The sequence below is a fragment of the Dipteris shenzhenensis genome, chromosome 3 (assembly GCF_047967505.1).
Source record: "Dipteris shenzhenensis isolate YYH24624 ecotype China chromosome 3, Dip_SZ_1.0, whole genome shotgun sequence".
Lineage (NCBI taxonomy): Eukaryota > Viridiplantae > Streptophyta > Polypodiopsida > Gleicheniales > Dipteridaceae > Dipteris > Dipteris shenzhenensis.
The window spans coordinates 57,136,149-57,152,632 of NC_141598.1; the positions used below are offsets into that span (position 1 = coordinate 57,136,149).

General features: G+C 50.9%; 1 protein-coding gene across 3 annotated transcripts in view; it reads right to left on the minus strand.

The window, feature by feature from the left end:
- The window catches only part of APX6 (ascorbate peroxidase 6), a 98,212-nt gene that overhangs the window by 14,126 nt on the left and 67,602 nt on the right, over positions 1-16,484 (minus strand). For all 3 annotated transcript variants that reach the window (XM_087372845.1, XM_087372844.1, XM_087372842.1), the window contains 2 exons: positions 229-271; positions 28-124 (listed from right to left, as the gene is read on the minus strand). In XM_087372845.1, coding sequence (XP_087228971.1) covers positions 28-124; positions 229-271 — 140 coding nt within the window. The remainder of the gene's footprint in view (positions 1-27; positions 125-228; positions 272-16,484) is intronic.

Below are 16,484 nucleotides of genomic sequence, written 5' to 3' on the forward strand. Positions count from 1 at the left end.
CTCATGAGGAATTTTTTTGCACCATACATGGAATCCAGCCGGCCCAGTTTGACAGGAATTACAGGCCCACCACAAGTTGCTACTGCCTCTGCCCCAGCTACAGCAATAAGATCTGCCCAGGATACTGCCCCAGAACAACCGATTGGGAGTGGCATGGTAAGGATCAGCTTAGGATTGTAGTGGCATGCATTTTAGAGGAGGAACAGATATAGAAAAGCTGGAACAAACCTTCAATAGACTGATCCAATGAAGCCTTTACCATGCTGAGAATCTGGAGACAGATTAACCCATATTGACATTTAAGGTACAAAATTTGATGAAAAATAAAAACCGCATCATGTAAATGACTGACATATGTTTTATAAGGTTCATAACCTCTGCTCAAGAAAATTCTTCAAAGCTAGCGAGACCAATTGGATATAACAGAATCTATTTGCAATGTGAATTGAGGACAATTGATGATGTGCAGTGACACATGCAGGAGAAAGAACATGGTCCACACTGCCACACCTGAGGGAGTGACATAAAACAGTCACGCATAATGTGCGGCCACTTTCTCAAGAATGCAACCAAATTTGCACACAGACAGGAGCAAAGACTGACATCAATGATCAAACTTCACATTATGGCTCTCATGCTCTGTCAAACTGTCTGTCTGTGTGTGTACCTCAACTAAAGAATCCCTATTAGCAATCAAAACTCTCAAGCTGTTACATGCACGTAAAATCTATATATAGTAGAAAATGGAAAGAAGGAATTTATGTAATCTTTGAAAACAGTATTTAAAGAGAGCAAAGCCATAACTAATTCTACTCAAAAAAGCTGAGCATGGATGGGGAAATGTGTCTGATCCATTGGTGAAAAGGATGAAGAGAACATGCAGGTTACACATACAAGAGCTAGGTGTACTCATTGCCACCCTCCCATTGGATAAGTTGACCGGAGATCTGTTCCATTTAGCCCTGTTTTAGCAGGGTTATGCTATCTATTTACAAGTAGTGATCTTCCTTCACAAGGCCATATGACACAGCAACCAGCTGCTCAAGACATATTGTCAATCAAATAGCATGGACCGACAGTTCGCAAGGAGACGATGCATCTGAGACCCAGAAAGAAAGAAAGAAAGCCTATTAATGTCCACGGGAGACCAACAGGTCTATAGGACAGCACAGAACCAACTCATCCATCAACTTTAGGGAGGGCACATGGCAGTTTCCATAGAGTGCCAAAAAGCAGCTCTATCTATTTTTTTTTTCAAAAGATCACTTCATTAAGTATGATTGAAAACCGCAAGAGCAAGCTCTAATGCGGGAGTACAACATGCCATGCATGAGAAGAAAATAAACAGCTCAAAAGGAGCTAGAAAAAATCAAAGGTGGAGGCTGAAAATGCCACCTCAACCCTAAAGAAGACTCAGAGAAGAAGGGAGATCGTCTCCAAACTCTGAAGAAGGTAGCCCTCTTGGCAATAGCTGCTCTGCAGGATCGTTGCATGCTTGACCAGATGGCCATCAGAGTATGTATAGTATCAGTCCATATCCTGGCCACCATAGACTGGAAGGCATGAACCTGTGAACCCTCCATCGCCTCCGTACATCTGGCCCTCCATATATGCCATGCTGTAATGCTAGCCAGAATCTCCCATGATGTGTCTACTGAGGCATGAGCAGCTTTGAAAGGAGTGAAAGGAACATCCTGAAGGGAACATGAGTCCACAGAGTGTAGTCGTATAGTGTAGTCGTATAATGACGGCTGAATATGAGTCATGTCCCTCGAAAAACACCTGAGGGCCAGTGAGAGATAACCATGCCACTGATCCCAAGGTCATGAAGAAGGGTGCTCCATGAAAAATACAAAGAATCCTAGCAACACCCTTCCAAATCGTCCTCGCTTGTCTGCACTCCCAAAGGCAATGCTGAACTGACTCAACTATTGTGTGGCATCGAGGAAAAGTAGAGTCAGCCCCGAACCTGGATCTCTACAGATTCATTGCAATCCCTCCGTGAATAGAAAGCCAAAAGAAAAGAGTGATCTTTCTATTCCTGAGGGATTTCCAGAGCCTCTTCCAAAAATTCCTTTGCATCTCTATAGGAATCCGAAAAGAATCCCAATGTGGAGCTCTGGAAGGCCGCCAACCTCTACTGCTAAGCTGAGCTCTATCTATTTAGAGTAGCTACATCTAATAAAGCATAAAAAACATATAATCGGCCATACATCAATTTAAGACTGAGAGTCGTTTGGTTTGGATTTGAATTCTTTGATAATTGCCATGATGGTATACTGCCTGTTTTCCATCCTCCCTTGCAGCTCTAACCTTGGCTAATTCAGTCGCTTTGTTCTTCAGTAGAGCTCGTGTGAGATCCTCAGCTATCCATACCTTTGTCCCTTTCAGTTATGTGATTGGCAGAGAATCTTGGTTTGGAGTTTACGTGACTTGAGAGTGTTGATAGCATGTCCTTTGGAGTGTTTGATGTTAGTTGTTGCTACCTCTTCATCATCATGATCTTCATCATCATCCTTGCATTCAATGTTGGGCATAGCTGCTTTGACCTGTGCTAGAGTTTCACTAAAAGAATCCTCATCCTTGTACCAATTTTCAGGGAGGAGTCCTATCCGAATCTTCAATGCATTTTCACATCTGGCTTCATGCTCCTTGATCTCTTCTTGAATGTCAGTTTTATTTGACTTTGTCTCAACCTCCATACTAACTTCCTTCTTGATTGTTTGGACTTCAGTGTGAATGAAATCTTTAACTATGGAGACTAGTTGAAGAGTAGGTAGGAAAGCCTTACATGCCTTCACAACTTCATCTATGATTGCCTGCTTGCCAGGCCCTTCGAAAAATTAGAGTTTAGCTGTTACAGTTGCCAATTGCATTTTTAAGTCATGAACTTCCTGCTGAAAATAAAAGATCTGCTCATGGTGACCAATGATAGGCCCATTTAAACCTCCTTTATGTCCATATGGGGAAGGCGCCTTAGCTGCAACGATGGGAGTGCAAACAGGCAGTAAATAACGAGATGGCAGATGAGCAGTGACGGGAGGGCAGATGGGCAGCAACAGGAGGGCAACGATCAGTGAGACGACGAGAGGTCAATGTCAGTGACAATCAACAATGATTAGCGAAGAGAGAGAGAGAGAGAGAGAGAGAGAGAAAGAAAGAAAGAAAGAAAGTGTATTATTGTCCACTAGAGGCCAAAATGGGCCCATGGGACATCAAGAACTCTGCATACAAGATAGCACAAAATCAACGTGCCCCAAAGAAGAGGCATCGTCGAATATCATCTAAGTGCTACGCAATATAATGCAAGTGAAAGTACATAATGTCAAATCTGAGCCTAAATACAGAGTAAACTAGATGCAAGGAAACCGCCCCCGGGTGCAAAATGGGGGGGATGAGCACAATATGCCAATGCAAAGATACAAGTCCAGGTGTCACGGAGTCTGAGAACCAAAATAATACTGGAAATCCTGTCCATCGACTCTGCCTCTTGCTATGAGAGTACAAATCTGGGCAAAGGTGAGGTGAGCGGCTGGTGGGGCGAGATCTCCATGAGTAAGTCTCCTCCGAAATGCTGCCATCATCCTGGATCGTCTGGAGATGAAGCGGCGAGTACGTCCCCTATGTAACAAGATCCTGCGGCGTCTACAAACCATCTCATATGTACATCCACATGGTGGAGGCATGTGTCCTGTGTGGGCTCTGCCGTCCTCGTGCTCCTCCTGGTCTCTGTCCTCTGGTATGGCGTGTGCCTGAGCTCTATGAGGCTGGGCTCTATCACGCTCCGGTCTGTGCTCTCTGAGGTAGTCTCGCCGAAGCATAGTGGCCTCCCTGACATAAAGGGCTAGGCAATGCTGATCCTCGTAGTCCATCACTCGTGAGAGAGGTCCAAAGCCATCCGTGAAGAGACAGTGGAATCTACCTCTGATCTCATAATATAGCGGGCATCTGCAAATGAAGCGCTCCTCTGACTCCACCTCTCCCATGGTGCAACAAGGGCAGATCCTGGTCTCTCGGCCTGGTCGCCGTCCATCCTCCATGCGTCGCATCCTACCAGCCTCTATCTCGAGCTGATGCGAAGAGACTCTAAGCTGGCCGAGGGCAATCCTCAGTGAGTGGGACATGTGGGTACCTGTATAGCCTGGTGGGATGACAAATCCATCCTCTGAGATCCGAAGGAAGTGGTCACGATATGTGGCCATCTTCACCGGAAGCTGCGTGGGATAAATCCAAGTGCGATACGTATGAAGCTGCAGCAAGTCTGCTCTCGTGACCTGGCTAAGCTCGTGGCGAGTCAACTCGAGATGAGGGGCATCTATGCTGTATCGGAACGGAGGCAGTCTATCCATGTCTAGTCCAAGGGATGTGAGCCACCTAGTGAGTCTGAAGTACCAGCAGTATCGGGTCCCTGATCGTGCCAACTCCATAGAAGATGCAAGTGCTAACCATGGCAACCGAGCTCTGCTTGCTGCTGAGTCTCCAAACTCCCTGACCCTGTGCAGATACATGACCGACTGAAACGCTGCATCCAATGCAAGGGGAGTAGCTCCAAACTCTGCTAGCATGATCTCGTGCGGAACTGTAGCCTTGGCCCTAATGAGCCGAGAGAACATGATGATCTGTAACCTCTCTACTCGTTTCCAATCTGCAGCGCCGAGGTCTCCTGCCCAGAAAGGAGCTGCATACATCGCAGCTGGTCTCACCAATGTATCAAAAAGCAAGGATTTCGTATCGGGATGCTGAAAGTGGGACTGAAAACACTGACGCTCAAGATGAGCCAACGAAGCATACCCTTTACTAATCCTATCTCGTGCTGCATATGTCATGGTGAAGACCGGTCCCCTGAAAACTGCCCCCAAATAAGTGTACTCTCTAACAAGCTCAATGGGCTGTCCGTCATAAGTGAAGTAAAACTCATCCGTGCTGTAAATACGATCAGAGGTGTTGAAAACCATAACCTTGGTCTTGCTAAGGTTTACGGTCAACCCCCTGTCCTGGCAAAACCTGTGGAGTGCCTCAATATGTGCCTGGAGGCCCTGAGCAGTAGAGGAAATGAGAACCACATCGTCCTTATACAGGAGGATAGGAATGGAGGATCCTGAGAGAGTAGAGCCCACACCGCCTGTCATCTGTACAAACATCTCTAGCTCATCAATATATAATCCAAAGAGAGTGGGAGAGAGCGGGCAGCCCTGCTTCACCCCAATCGTGCTGCATACCTCCTCTGAGAGCCCCTCACGTGTCCGAGCCCGACCAGTGACCCTCTCATACAAAGCCATGATAGCCCACTGTATCTCTCCACTAAAGCCCATCTGGCGAATCCTCTGAAACAATCTGAATCGCGGAACTGTGTCAAATGCCTTCCTGAAGTCCACGAAGCAACAATAAAGCCGTTGCCTTCGTGACTTCGCCTCCTCCACCAGTGCCCTAAGTGTGAGGATGTGGTCAAGTGTTGAATGATCCCTACGAAATCCAGCCTGCCCTCTGGCTCTGAGTCCTGTCGTCTCGGCATGGTCATTTATACGGCTTTCCAAAACTGATGCAAAGATCTTGGCCATAACGTGGCCGATCATGATGGTCCTGTAATTCGACGGCTCCATAGGGTCCCCCGACTTGTGGATAGGTACTATGGTATTGCCTAACCAGGACTGTGGTAGGCCTGTACAAACAGACTCATTGAAGAGACGGGAAAGAACAAAATCTAAGGCATCAATCCCATGGATTACATACTCCGCTTGCAATCCATCATGATCCTTAGCTCTCCCGTTCTTCAATCGGTGGACTGCTGCACGGACACTCTCTGGTGTGAAAAGAATAGATGAAGCTGGCCTAGGGGAATGGGATAAATCGATGGCTGGCTGATCTGGAACATCGTATAGAGCTGAAGTATATGCAGACCAGACACGTGGATCTGTAAGGGGGCTCTGAGACTTCGAGCGGAGGAATTTTCTCCAGAATTCCTTGGAGTCACAGCTGTCGGTAAGGAGGGGAGACTTCTCCTTGGTCTCAAGGTGAAGTTTCCTGCGGAGTTCCTTACACTCCTCGTCATACCAACCGTTGCAAGGAACAAGACTAACCGGTGGGGGACTAGACGAATGACACGTGGCAGGGAAGGACATGTGGGCGGCAGAAACGAGTGAAGAATGTACAAGTTCCCACCGGTCCTGCGTGGATGGTAGAGCATCTAATAGATGAGGACGGAGTAGGCGGCTGAGGTTCTGGCTATATACATCATCGAACTGGTGGTCGAAATGAACCTCATAATAGGATTGGCGGTCGTGATGACGAGGGGGGGGTGGGTCATGGGAGACATGAGTCAAAGTAAAGTGGATGAGTGCATGGTCGGCAGAGGGCATGAAGGGGCTAACAGTAAGGCTATGGATGGAAGGGACTAGAGTCGGGGGACCTATGATGTAGTCGATCACGCTAGTGCCACGCCCAGAAGCAGAAGAGAATGTAGGCATGGAAGACTGTGGCCACCTGGACAAGCCGTTATAAATGACCATACTGTGCGAGGTGAGGAGCTCCAGTAACTACGTCCCTGATCTGTGGGCTGTACTGTGCAGTCTGATGAAGTCCGACAGAGGCTATCATTGTGAGATGCCGGAAGTATGACCGGATCCTCCATGAAGTCATAAGTGAGGGCCTGTCTGTTTGAGGTCCTCGCGTTGAAGTCTCCTAAGAGGATGACTTCTCCGCGATGTGAAAAATCTGCAATGTCCGCTGAGAGATCCTCAAATATGGACTGGCCTGGTCCAGTGGAAGAATAAAACGACTGCGCCGGGGGGAAGTAGCAAACTGCAATAAAGAGATCTCGCTGAGAGGCTCTGCGGTGGATGCGTACCCACAAGAATCGGGCATGTGAATCCGCTCTCTCCACTGTGATGATCCGATCGAGATGCTCTCTGTACAAAATGGCCACTCCTCCAGATCCTCTCCCTCCAAATGTTCGAGTGTGCTGTCTGAAGGCAGATCTCCATGTATATCCTGTCACTCGTGGCAAAGGTCTCTCTGGACTCTCGTGTGTCTCTGTGAAAAAGATGATATCTCTCCCAAAGAAAGCCCCCCGTAGATTGCCTGGCTGTGCTGTAAAAGAACCATTGCAGTTCCATACAGCAATGCGTAGACTATCTGACAGGTGGTGTGTCCCATGAGCCCTGTCCCGTCAGGCGGTCGGAGCAGGAGGTGGAGGTGGGGCCATATCTGCTGGTCTGTCATCCCTAGGCACTGTGGGAGCACGCCTCAAGGTGCCTGTGATGAGTCTGCCATCCCTGATCACTGCCCACTTGCCCTGAGCTCGGGCTGCGTCTCTCTGAGGCATGAGCGCCTTGCGCTCCTCAACCTGTATCTGAGTCAGATCCTCGTCCATGGAAATCTGTGGGTGGTCTCTGAGTGTCCCTCTCCTCCTGAGGGCAGCTAGACGTGCCTGGGCATCTCTGAATCTGATAATGAGGGGCTGCTCTCTAGTACGATCTCTCCTGACTCTATATGCTCCTACTATGCCATGATCCTGTACTCCCAATGTCTGAGAGACAAAGGTCACAGCCTGTGTCATCGTGGACTCTGTCTCCGAGGGCAAGATACCACGAATGCGAATGTTGAGGGCCTTTGTGGCCCTCTGCTGTGACTCGGCCAATGTAGCTGATACAGTCGATCTCTGAGGCTGTGATGGCTGACGGCGGACGACATCCACCCACTCTGTGGCTCTCTGGACCTCTGTCTGAAGGGAGGTCAAATGCTCCTCAACCGCTGCTACTGCTGTAGTGGGAGATGTGTCTATGTGCTGAACGCGAGTCTCGATCTGTTGCACTCGCTCTGTGTGTCCATGAATCTCTCCAGCAAGAGTCCTATGAGTCGCCTGTAAGACCTGAAGATCTGTTCTAACAGACAAGATCTCCCGGTCCTGCTGTGTCACTCGATCAGTAAGAGATGCAACCTGAGCTGTAAGTAGAGCAATGGTCTCGTCCTTCCTGTGAAGCATCTGAAGGGCATCTCGGAGGTGGGTCTGAAAGTGCTGAAGCTCTGGTAGGATGTGCTGGCAAGGACAAACAGTGCAAGGCATGGAAGGAGAGAGAGAGAGAGAAAGAAAGAAAGAAAGTTTATTAAAGTCTTCGGAAGACCGATGGGTCGACAGCTTCCCATGGCATTTGACAGAGACAGATGTAGGAGCGATGCCTCGGCACCCAGTTTGGGAGATCATAGGGAGCATCACAGGCTGGCATATCTAGACTTCCAGATGCGCGCAGACTGTAGGAGCTCAGACTTCTTCTACCACCCAGACCCTCGCAGATATCTAGAGCACTGTGAAAATCCTTATTCCACGAGCTGTGGTAGTGGAGCTACTAAACAAGCGTCCATACCAATGCAAAATGCAAAAATGCAGAATGGTAGTACTAAGTCCTAAGTACAACATAGTCATGTCGATGGTCGACTATATATCAATCTTCATCAATATCATCATCATCTCCAGCAACAGCAAGATATCAGGACAGATGAGGCAGTGGAGGCATGAAGTCGGCAATAGAGTGTTGTCCGCCACTCAGAGATGCGGTCCTGGCATGTCTCCTGGTCGTAGCTCTACGTCTAACCAGGGCTACTGTGACCCCCGTCGGTCGCCGACTCTAAACAAGGAGGGGATGTCTCCAAGTGTGATTTGTGTATCGACCCTCTGTCTGAGCTGTCGGGTCACGGGCTCCGGGTCACGGTCATGTCGAGGCCTCGTCTCATTGGGGTCCATGTGATCTAGCTGAAAGAACTCCGTGATAGAGCTCTGAGAGGGATCAACCGAGGAAGAAGTCTGCTCCTGTCTCCATGCTCGGAGTATCCTCTCGCGGTGTCTAAGTGCCTCATGAATGAAACCTGCCAAACACCGCTGGTCTGGGTAGGAGAGGAAATGGGCTAAAATCCCATAACTATCTCTGAAGAGGCAGTGGAAACGTCCTTGGATCTCATAGTACACAGGACACCTGAAGATGAAATGCTCCTCTGTCTCAACCTCCTGTATGTCACATAGTGTGCATATGCGCCACTCCCTGGGTAGTCGCTCTGCTCTGCCACTCTCGATGCGAAGTCTGTGTGAAGAGACCCGGAACTGCCCAAGAGAGATCCTCATCGAATGGGGTAGGTGAATCTGTGTGTCTCCTGGTGGGTCAATGAAACCCTCTGCTGTGATATGTAAGAAGTGATCTTTGTAGAAGCTAAGCTTCACTGGGAGTTCACTTGGTTCCAACTAGGTCTGAAAAGTGTGTAGCTGTAGTAGATCCTCATGGATAACCTCATTGACCTCGTGTGATAAGAGGGGAGAGAACGGAGCATCCATGTGGAGCCCCAGTCGCTCAAACCATCTCTCTCTATGTGCATACTAGCACCTCTGATCTCCTCCTGCTACAAGTGCCATAAAAGAAAGAAAGAAAGAAAGTTTATTAAAGTCTTCGGGAGACCGTGAAGGTCTATGAGACTAAAGATAACTGATACAATGAGCATAACGGTGGTGGTCTAAAAACGGGCCAACCAACTGTTTCTACAAAAAAAGGTTATGAAGGACTATGTGTCTAGTCTTGATACAAAAAATATGTGTCTACCTCCACATGATACAAAGAAGAAGAAGGGGGGGGCACAAAAAAAAAAGGGGCAGAGGGGGGAGATACAGTATACATGTGCAGGTGGTGATCGTCAGAGACCAATCATAGAGGGGCCGTCAAATGGGAAGTCGAAAAAAACCCTGCGATAGATGATTGGCCTCTGACGTCACGCGGCCTAGTCGAGCTCGGTCGTCGGGGGCGGCGGGTGGCCCTGTGGATGAGGGCAACGGTAACCCCAGAGGGGCGGGCCGAGAGAGAGACGAGATGTCATGGACCTGGATGTGTGATTCTGTCCGCTGACGCAACTGTCGTGGCTCTGGCTCTTGCTCACGTCCGCGTCGTCGGCTAGACTGAGAAGAGGTATCCTGTGGCTGAAAGAAGTCAGTGATAGGCCGCTGGGTGTCCTCACGCTGTGTGTGCTGCTCGTGTCGCCGTGCTTGGAGAGAAGTATCTCGGTGGCGGGTCATCTCACGTAAGAAAGCGGCAAGGCACCGCTGATCGGGGAATTGTAGCATGTGTGGGAGGGAGCCGAATCCGTTGCGGAAGAGTCAGTGGTATCGGCCTCGAATGGCATAGTAGATAGGACATCTGAAAGCAAAATGCTCCTCCGACTCGATCTCCTATAAGTCGCAAAGTGGGCAAAGGCGGTCCTCTCGAGGGATACCCTCTGCACGTCCACTCTCGATCCGTAATCGGTGTGACGAGACCCTAAATTGACCGAGGGAGATCCGGAGCGCATGTGGTAGATGAAGTTGTGTGTAACCCGAAGGTGTGATGAAGCCCTCCTGTGAGATCTGGAGGCAGTGTCGGCGGTAGAAGTCGAGCTTCATAGGAAGCTTGGAGTGAAGAAACCATGTCCGCCAGGTGTGGAGCTGGAGCAGATCCGCCCGAATGAGCCGGTTGACCTCCTGGTCAGTGGGGGAGAGAGGAGATGGTGGAGCGTCGAGGCTGTACTGAAAAGGAGGCAACCGGTCTAAGTCGAGGCCCAGTCGGGTGAACCAACTGGAAAGACGACTATACCAGCATCGCTGGTCCCCATCAATGGATAAGGCCATAGAGGAGGATAGGGCTAACCAAGGTAGGCGGAGGCGACCATCAGCGGAGGAGCCAAAATCCCTGACTCTGTGGAGGTAGGTGATAGCCTGAAAAGCCGCATCAAGCTGTAGGGGTGAGGCGCCGAACTCTGCTAGAATGATCTGGTGTGGTACCGATGGTTTGCTACAGATCATCCGAGCAAACATCAGGATCTGCAGGCACTCAACTCGAGCCTACTCTGTGTCTGAAAGGTCGACTCCCCACCAAGGGCTACCATACATGCCTGCTGGGCGGACCGAAGAATAAAAAAGGAGAGACTTGGTCCGCGGGTCCTGGAAGTGGGAGTGGTAGCACTGTCGCTCCAGCCTGGCAAGAGCGGCGTATCCCCGGCTGATCCTGGCCTGCATGGCCAGGCGCATCGTGAAGATCGGGCCTGAGAAGACAACACCTAAGTATGTGTAGGAGTCAACTATCTCAACAGGGTCGCCGGCGAAGAGGAACTGCTCTCGGTGCATAGCGGGTCTGGAAGTGTTGAAGATCATCACCTTGGTTTTCCCAAGGTTGACCTTCAAGTCATGTGTATCACAGAAGGCCTAAAGTCCATCCAAGTGTCGCTGAAGACCAGTAGCAGAAGAGGATAGTAGTACTACATCGTCTGCGTATAGGAGAATCTGGATGGCAGTCCCCGCAAGAGAGCAGCCTGCACCTCCGAGTGTCCTGATGGTGGTCTCGAGCTCGTCGATGTAGAGGCCAAATAGAGTTGGTGACAAGGGACATCCTTGTTTGACTCCGATAGTGCTCGTGATCTCTGGGGTCCAGCTGGTGCCAATCCTGACCTGCCCCGTCACCCGCTCATAGAGAGCTACTACTGCCCAGATAATCGTCGAGCCGTAGCCTAACTCTTGCAGACGTCTGATGAGTCGAGCACGGGGAACGGTGTCGAATGCCTTGCGGAAATCCACAAAGCAACAATATACTCTCTGTCTCCTGTGTCTGGCCTCCTCAATGATCCCTCTAAGTGTAAAAATGTGATCGTAAGTCGAGTGATCCGTCCTGAAGCCGGCCTGTCCGGATGCCCTGAGCCCCTGTATCTCTGCGCGAGCACTGATCTCGCCATCTAACACTGATGCATAGATCTTGGACATAACATGTCCAACCATGATGGTCCTGTAATTCCCTGGATCCATGGGATCTCCTGCTTTGTGGATGGGTGTGATAGTGTTCAGGGTCCAGGCTCTGGGGAACCCGTGACAGACAGCTTCATTGAACAGCGTTGCCAGGATGGGGGCTAGAGTTTTGATGCCATAGGCAACAAACTCTGTGCATAGGCCCTCATGATCCTTAGCTCGACCGTTATGAAGCTTATGTGCTACGTGGGTGACTCCCTTGGTTGTGAAGAGGATACAAGAATTGGGGCGGGGGGTGGCTGAGAGGTCGGGAGGGGGCTGATCAGGGATATCATAGAGTGTGCGTGCGTAGGTGTGCCAGAGGGAAGTGTCCGTGAGGGGGGAGGGGGATCGGCGTTCTAGGAATTTCCTTCACAAATCCTTGGAGTTGCTACTAAACAGAATGTTCAGTAGCGTATCCTCATTCTGGCGCAGGAAGGCTAGCTTCTTGCGACGGACTAGTTGACGATAATCCCTGGTGAGACGTGGGTTGGCCCTAGCGTTTCGCTGTGTTGTGAGTCGGAGTGTGCGGCGTAATGCTTTGCACTCGTCATCATACCATCTGTTGCAAGGGGTAGAGCCAGCGGGTGGAGGGCGGGTGGACCAGGCAGTGGAAGGAAAGATGTGGCGGGCTGCATTGTGAAGGGAGTGGGTGATAAGGGTGGCTCGGTGATCTAGAGAGGGTATGGTGCCTATGTGTCTGAGGAGGGAGGCTAGGTGGGCTGAGTAATCAGGTGAGAGGTTATGATCGGAGTGTATATCATGATAGGTAGTATAGTGCGGGGTGTGGCTGGGAGGGGCTTGGGACGCAAGTATATGAAAGAAAAGGTAAGTGTGATCGGCTCCTAGGGGTAAGGGTGCAGTGCGGAAGTCAGTGATCTGTGGGGCTAAAGCAGGAGATCCCAGAATATAGTCGACGACACTCGCTCCTCCGCCATGTGGGAAACATGTGAAACCAGAGGAGGCAGGCCACCGATCTAGTCCATTGTAGATGACCAGATCATGTATATGTCCAAGGTCCAAAAGAGCCTGCCCATACCCAGTAACGGGAGCGCGACTGTCAGCTGAGGAGCGAGGGAAGCCCGAGTCCTCTGTGTCCATCTCAGGTAATAGGACCGGATCTGAGTGGAAATCCAGGAGTGATGTCTGACGTGCACCTGTCCTTGCGTTGAAATCCCCAACTAGGAGGACCTCTCCGCGTCTGGAGAACTCCACAATGTCTGAGTAGAGATCTAGATAGGGGGATACCCCCGTATCCTCGCGAAGCATCCGTGCGAAATGTGACGTCTCAGGAGGAAAATAGCAGACTGCAATAAAGAGGTCGCGTGTGGAGGGGCGTCGGAATCGGAGCCATAGGTAACGGGCATGGGCATCCCGTCTAACCACGGATGTCAAGCTCGTGAGCGCTGAGCGAAGGAGTACTACAACTCCGCCTGACCCTCGGACCCCCCCAGTATATCTAGTCTCCTCACAGAATACTGACTCCCAGGTATAGCCACTGACCAAGGGGAGAGGGCGCTCGGGGCTCTCATGTGTCTCTGTATAGAAAGCGATGTCGCGTCCAGTGTATGACTCTGAGAAGGTCCCAGGGTCAGACCAGAGGGTACCATTACAGTTCCATACGGTGCATGCCAAGGGTACTGTGTGCTAAGTCTGAGTCTCATAGACCATGTCTCCCTATTTGGGGAGGGAGTCTGCTACCATGTCTAGAGTACCTGGTGGGGCTCGGCGGCGGGGGCCAACTAACAGGCGGCCATCTCGGATGACAGCCCACTTCCCCTCCTGACGGGCTACATCTCGCTGCTGAAGCAGGGTGCGCCGCTCTTCCACCTGCATAGGTGTGAGATCCTCATCCATGAAGATAGTAGGGTGGTCTCGTAGTGTAGCACGCTGCCTGAGTCCTGAGTATCCCTGAATCGGATGATGAGTGGCTGTGGGCGCGTGGGATCCCATCCTGTGCACCATGCATGCTCAATCTCATGCTCGATGAGGCCGAGGGTAGAGGTCACAAAAGCAGTCGCGTCCGCTAAGGGGGTGAGTGAATCTGCGCGGGGGATACCTCGTACTCGGATGTTGAGAGCCTTACTGGCCCTCTGTTCCTGCTCGGCGATGGTGGCTGAGACTGCTGCTTTGGGTGCCCGTCTCGCAACGTCCACCCATCTGATAGTCTCCGCAATAGCAGTCTGGATAGTAGCGATCCGCTCCTCTACCTCTGGTGTAGTGCGCGGGGCCGCTGTGACTATAGCAGTGAGAGAGACAACCTCCTGACGGAGGTGAGTGATCTCCTAGCGCATGCTCTGAATAAGCTGGTCTTGTGCTACGGTGTGATCCCTTAGTCGATGTAGCTCCGCAAAGATGTAATCTATCGTCTCAGGTGGGACCCGAGGGGGTGCGAACTGGGACATGGCGTATGGCTGTGGAGGTGTGGGCGATAGGCTAGCTGTATATGGCAGAGGAGTGGAGAAAGGCTGCTGGGTGAGGGGAAGGGGGGACATAAGAGTGATGGAGACAGAAGGAAGCTGTGTGGGGGGTGAGGGACTGTGACCCTCTCCTGTGGGGGGCAGGCTGAGTAGTACAGTGGTGGGGGGGGCAGTGATTGGAGTAGAGATGATGGCTACGGGAGAAAGAACTGCATTGGTGTCCATTGCACCCGATGTTTTCAGGGCTGGTTGGCTGTCAATTGCTAATCCACTCCTGGAGATGCGCTTTGTGATCTCTCCCACAATTGGCTTCGGAGACTGTTTGGGTTTGTGGGCCATTGTAGGACTTGTTCAAGTGCACGATTTCCAGGGGAGGCAGATCTTGTTCAGCATTGCTGTAGGGGTGCGCAGGCCTGCGCAAGGCCAGTGGCAAGCCAAGGCTTGCAGCAGACAAGGACCCTCAGACCACGGGAAGGCTGCGGGAGGGTGTGGGGCAGAGGCTACGAGAGGGGGGGGTGGTGCAGAGGCTGCGGGAGGGGGGGGAGTAGAGTAGAGCTACGGGAGGGGGGCAGAGTAGAGCTACAGGAAAGGGGGGGGGGCTGAGCGACGAGGGAGGGGGCGAGCGACGAGGGAGGGGGGAGGCAGAGCGACGAGGGGGGGGGGGCTGAGCGACGAGGGGGGGGGGGCTGAGCGACGAGGGGAGAGGATAGAGCTATCCATGGTAGCCTGCTACGCCCCGAGGTATAATCCCCATATTCCCTAACTCGGTACAGATATGTGATGACCTGAAATGCAGCATCTAGCTGTAAAGGGGGTGACCCAAACTCAGCCTGAATGATCTGGTGAGGAACGGATGACTTACCACGAATCATCCGTGATAGCATGAGAACCTGTAGCTGCTCCACACGGGCCCACTTTGTATCCGACAAGTCTAGCCCCCAACAAGGGCTACCGTACATCCCCGCTGGGCGAGCCAAGGAGTCAAAAAGCAACCCCTTGGTGCGTGGATCCTGAAAGTGTGAGCGGAAGCACTGCCTCTCTAGCCTGGCCAATGAGGCATACCCTCTACTCAAGCGTGCCTGCATCGTGGGTCTCATAGTGAAGCTCGGTCTAGAGAAGATAACCCCAAGATAAGTGTATGATGAAACTATCTCAATAGATGACCCCGCAAATGTGAACTGCTCCTGACGCATGATGGCTCGAGATGTATTGAAGATCATGACCTTGGTTTTACCCAGGTTGACCTTCAAATCATGAGACTCACAAAAGGACTGTAGTGCGTCTAGGTGTCTCTGAAGCCCCTCTGCTGAGGAAGACAAGAGAGCCACGTCATCTGCATAGAGCAAAATTTGGATCAACGTGCCCGCAAGAGAGCAACCTACACCCGCCTGTGTCTGCATCATTGTCTCAAGCTCGTCAATGTAGAGGCCAAACAAGGTAGGCGACAAAGGGCACCCTTGTTTGACCCCGATGGTACTCATGATCTCGTCTGTCCACCCGGATCCTATCCGAACTCTGCCAGAAACTCTCTTGTAAAGTGCCATGGCAGCCCAAATGATCTCCTGGTCATAACCCAAGTCCTGTAGGCGCCGTATGAGGCAGGCTCTCGGGACCGTGTCAAATGCCTTGCGAAAATCCACAAAGCAACAATAAACCCTCTGCTTTCGTGACCTCGCCTCCTCGATGATACATTTGAGCGTCAGAATGTGGTCCATGGTTCCATGATCACATCAGAATCCAGCCTGTCCTGCTACTCTGAGTCCTCGACACTCTGCAAGTCTGCTAACCTCGGAGTCAAGTACTAATGCATAAATCTTGGACATGACATGTCCAATCATAATGGTCCTGTAGTTCTCCGGGCTCATGGGATCCCCTACCTTGTGGATGGGTGAGATAGTGTTAATGGTCCAAGTGTGTGGAAATCCCAAACAAACCGCTTCATTAAAAAGCTTTGCTAAGATCGGGACTAGGAGGTTAATCCCATATGCAATGAACTCAGTGCATAGTACCTCATGATCCTTCGCTCTGTGAGAGATTGCGCAGAGAGAGAGAGCAAGAGAGTGAGAGCTTGAGAGCTGAAAGCTTGAGAGCTGAGTTGCAATAGAAGAGTGTAAAAGAGTACAACTCAAGGAGTGAGAGATAAGGTTTTGTCCTAGTGACAAAACCTTAGTAGTCACTAACCATAGTTAGTGAACTAACTGCGGTTAGGGGAAAAAACCTCTTAAAGAGGGAAAAGTGCCCCTAACTAGCTTATTAAATTACATTGGTCACTGCTGAATTAT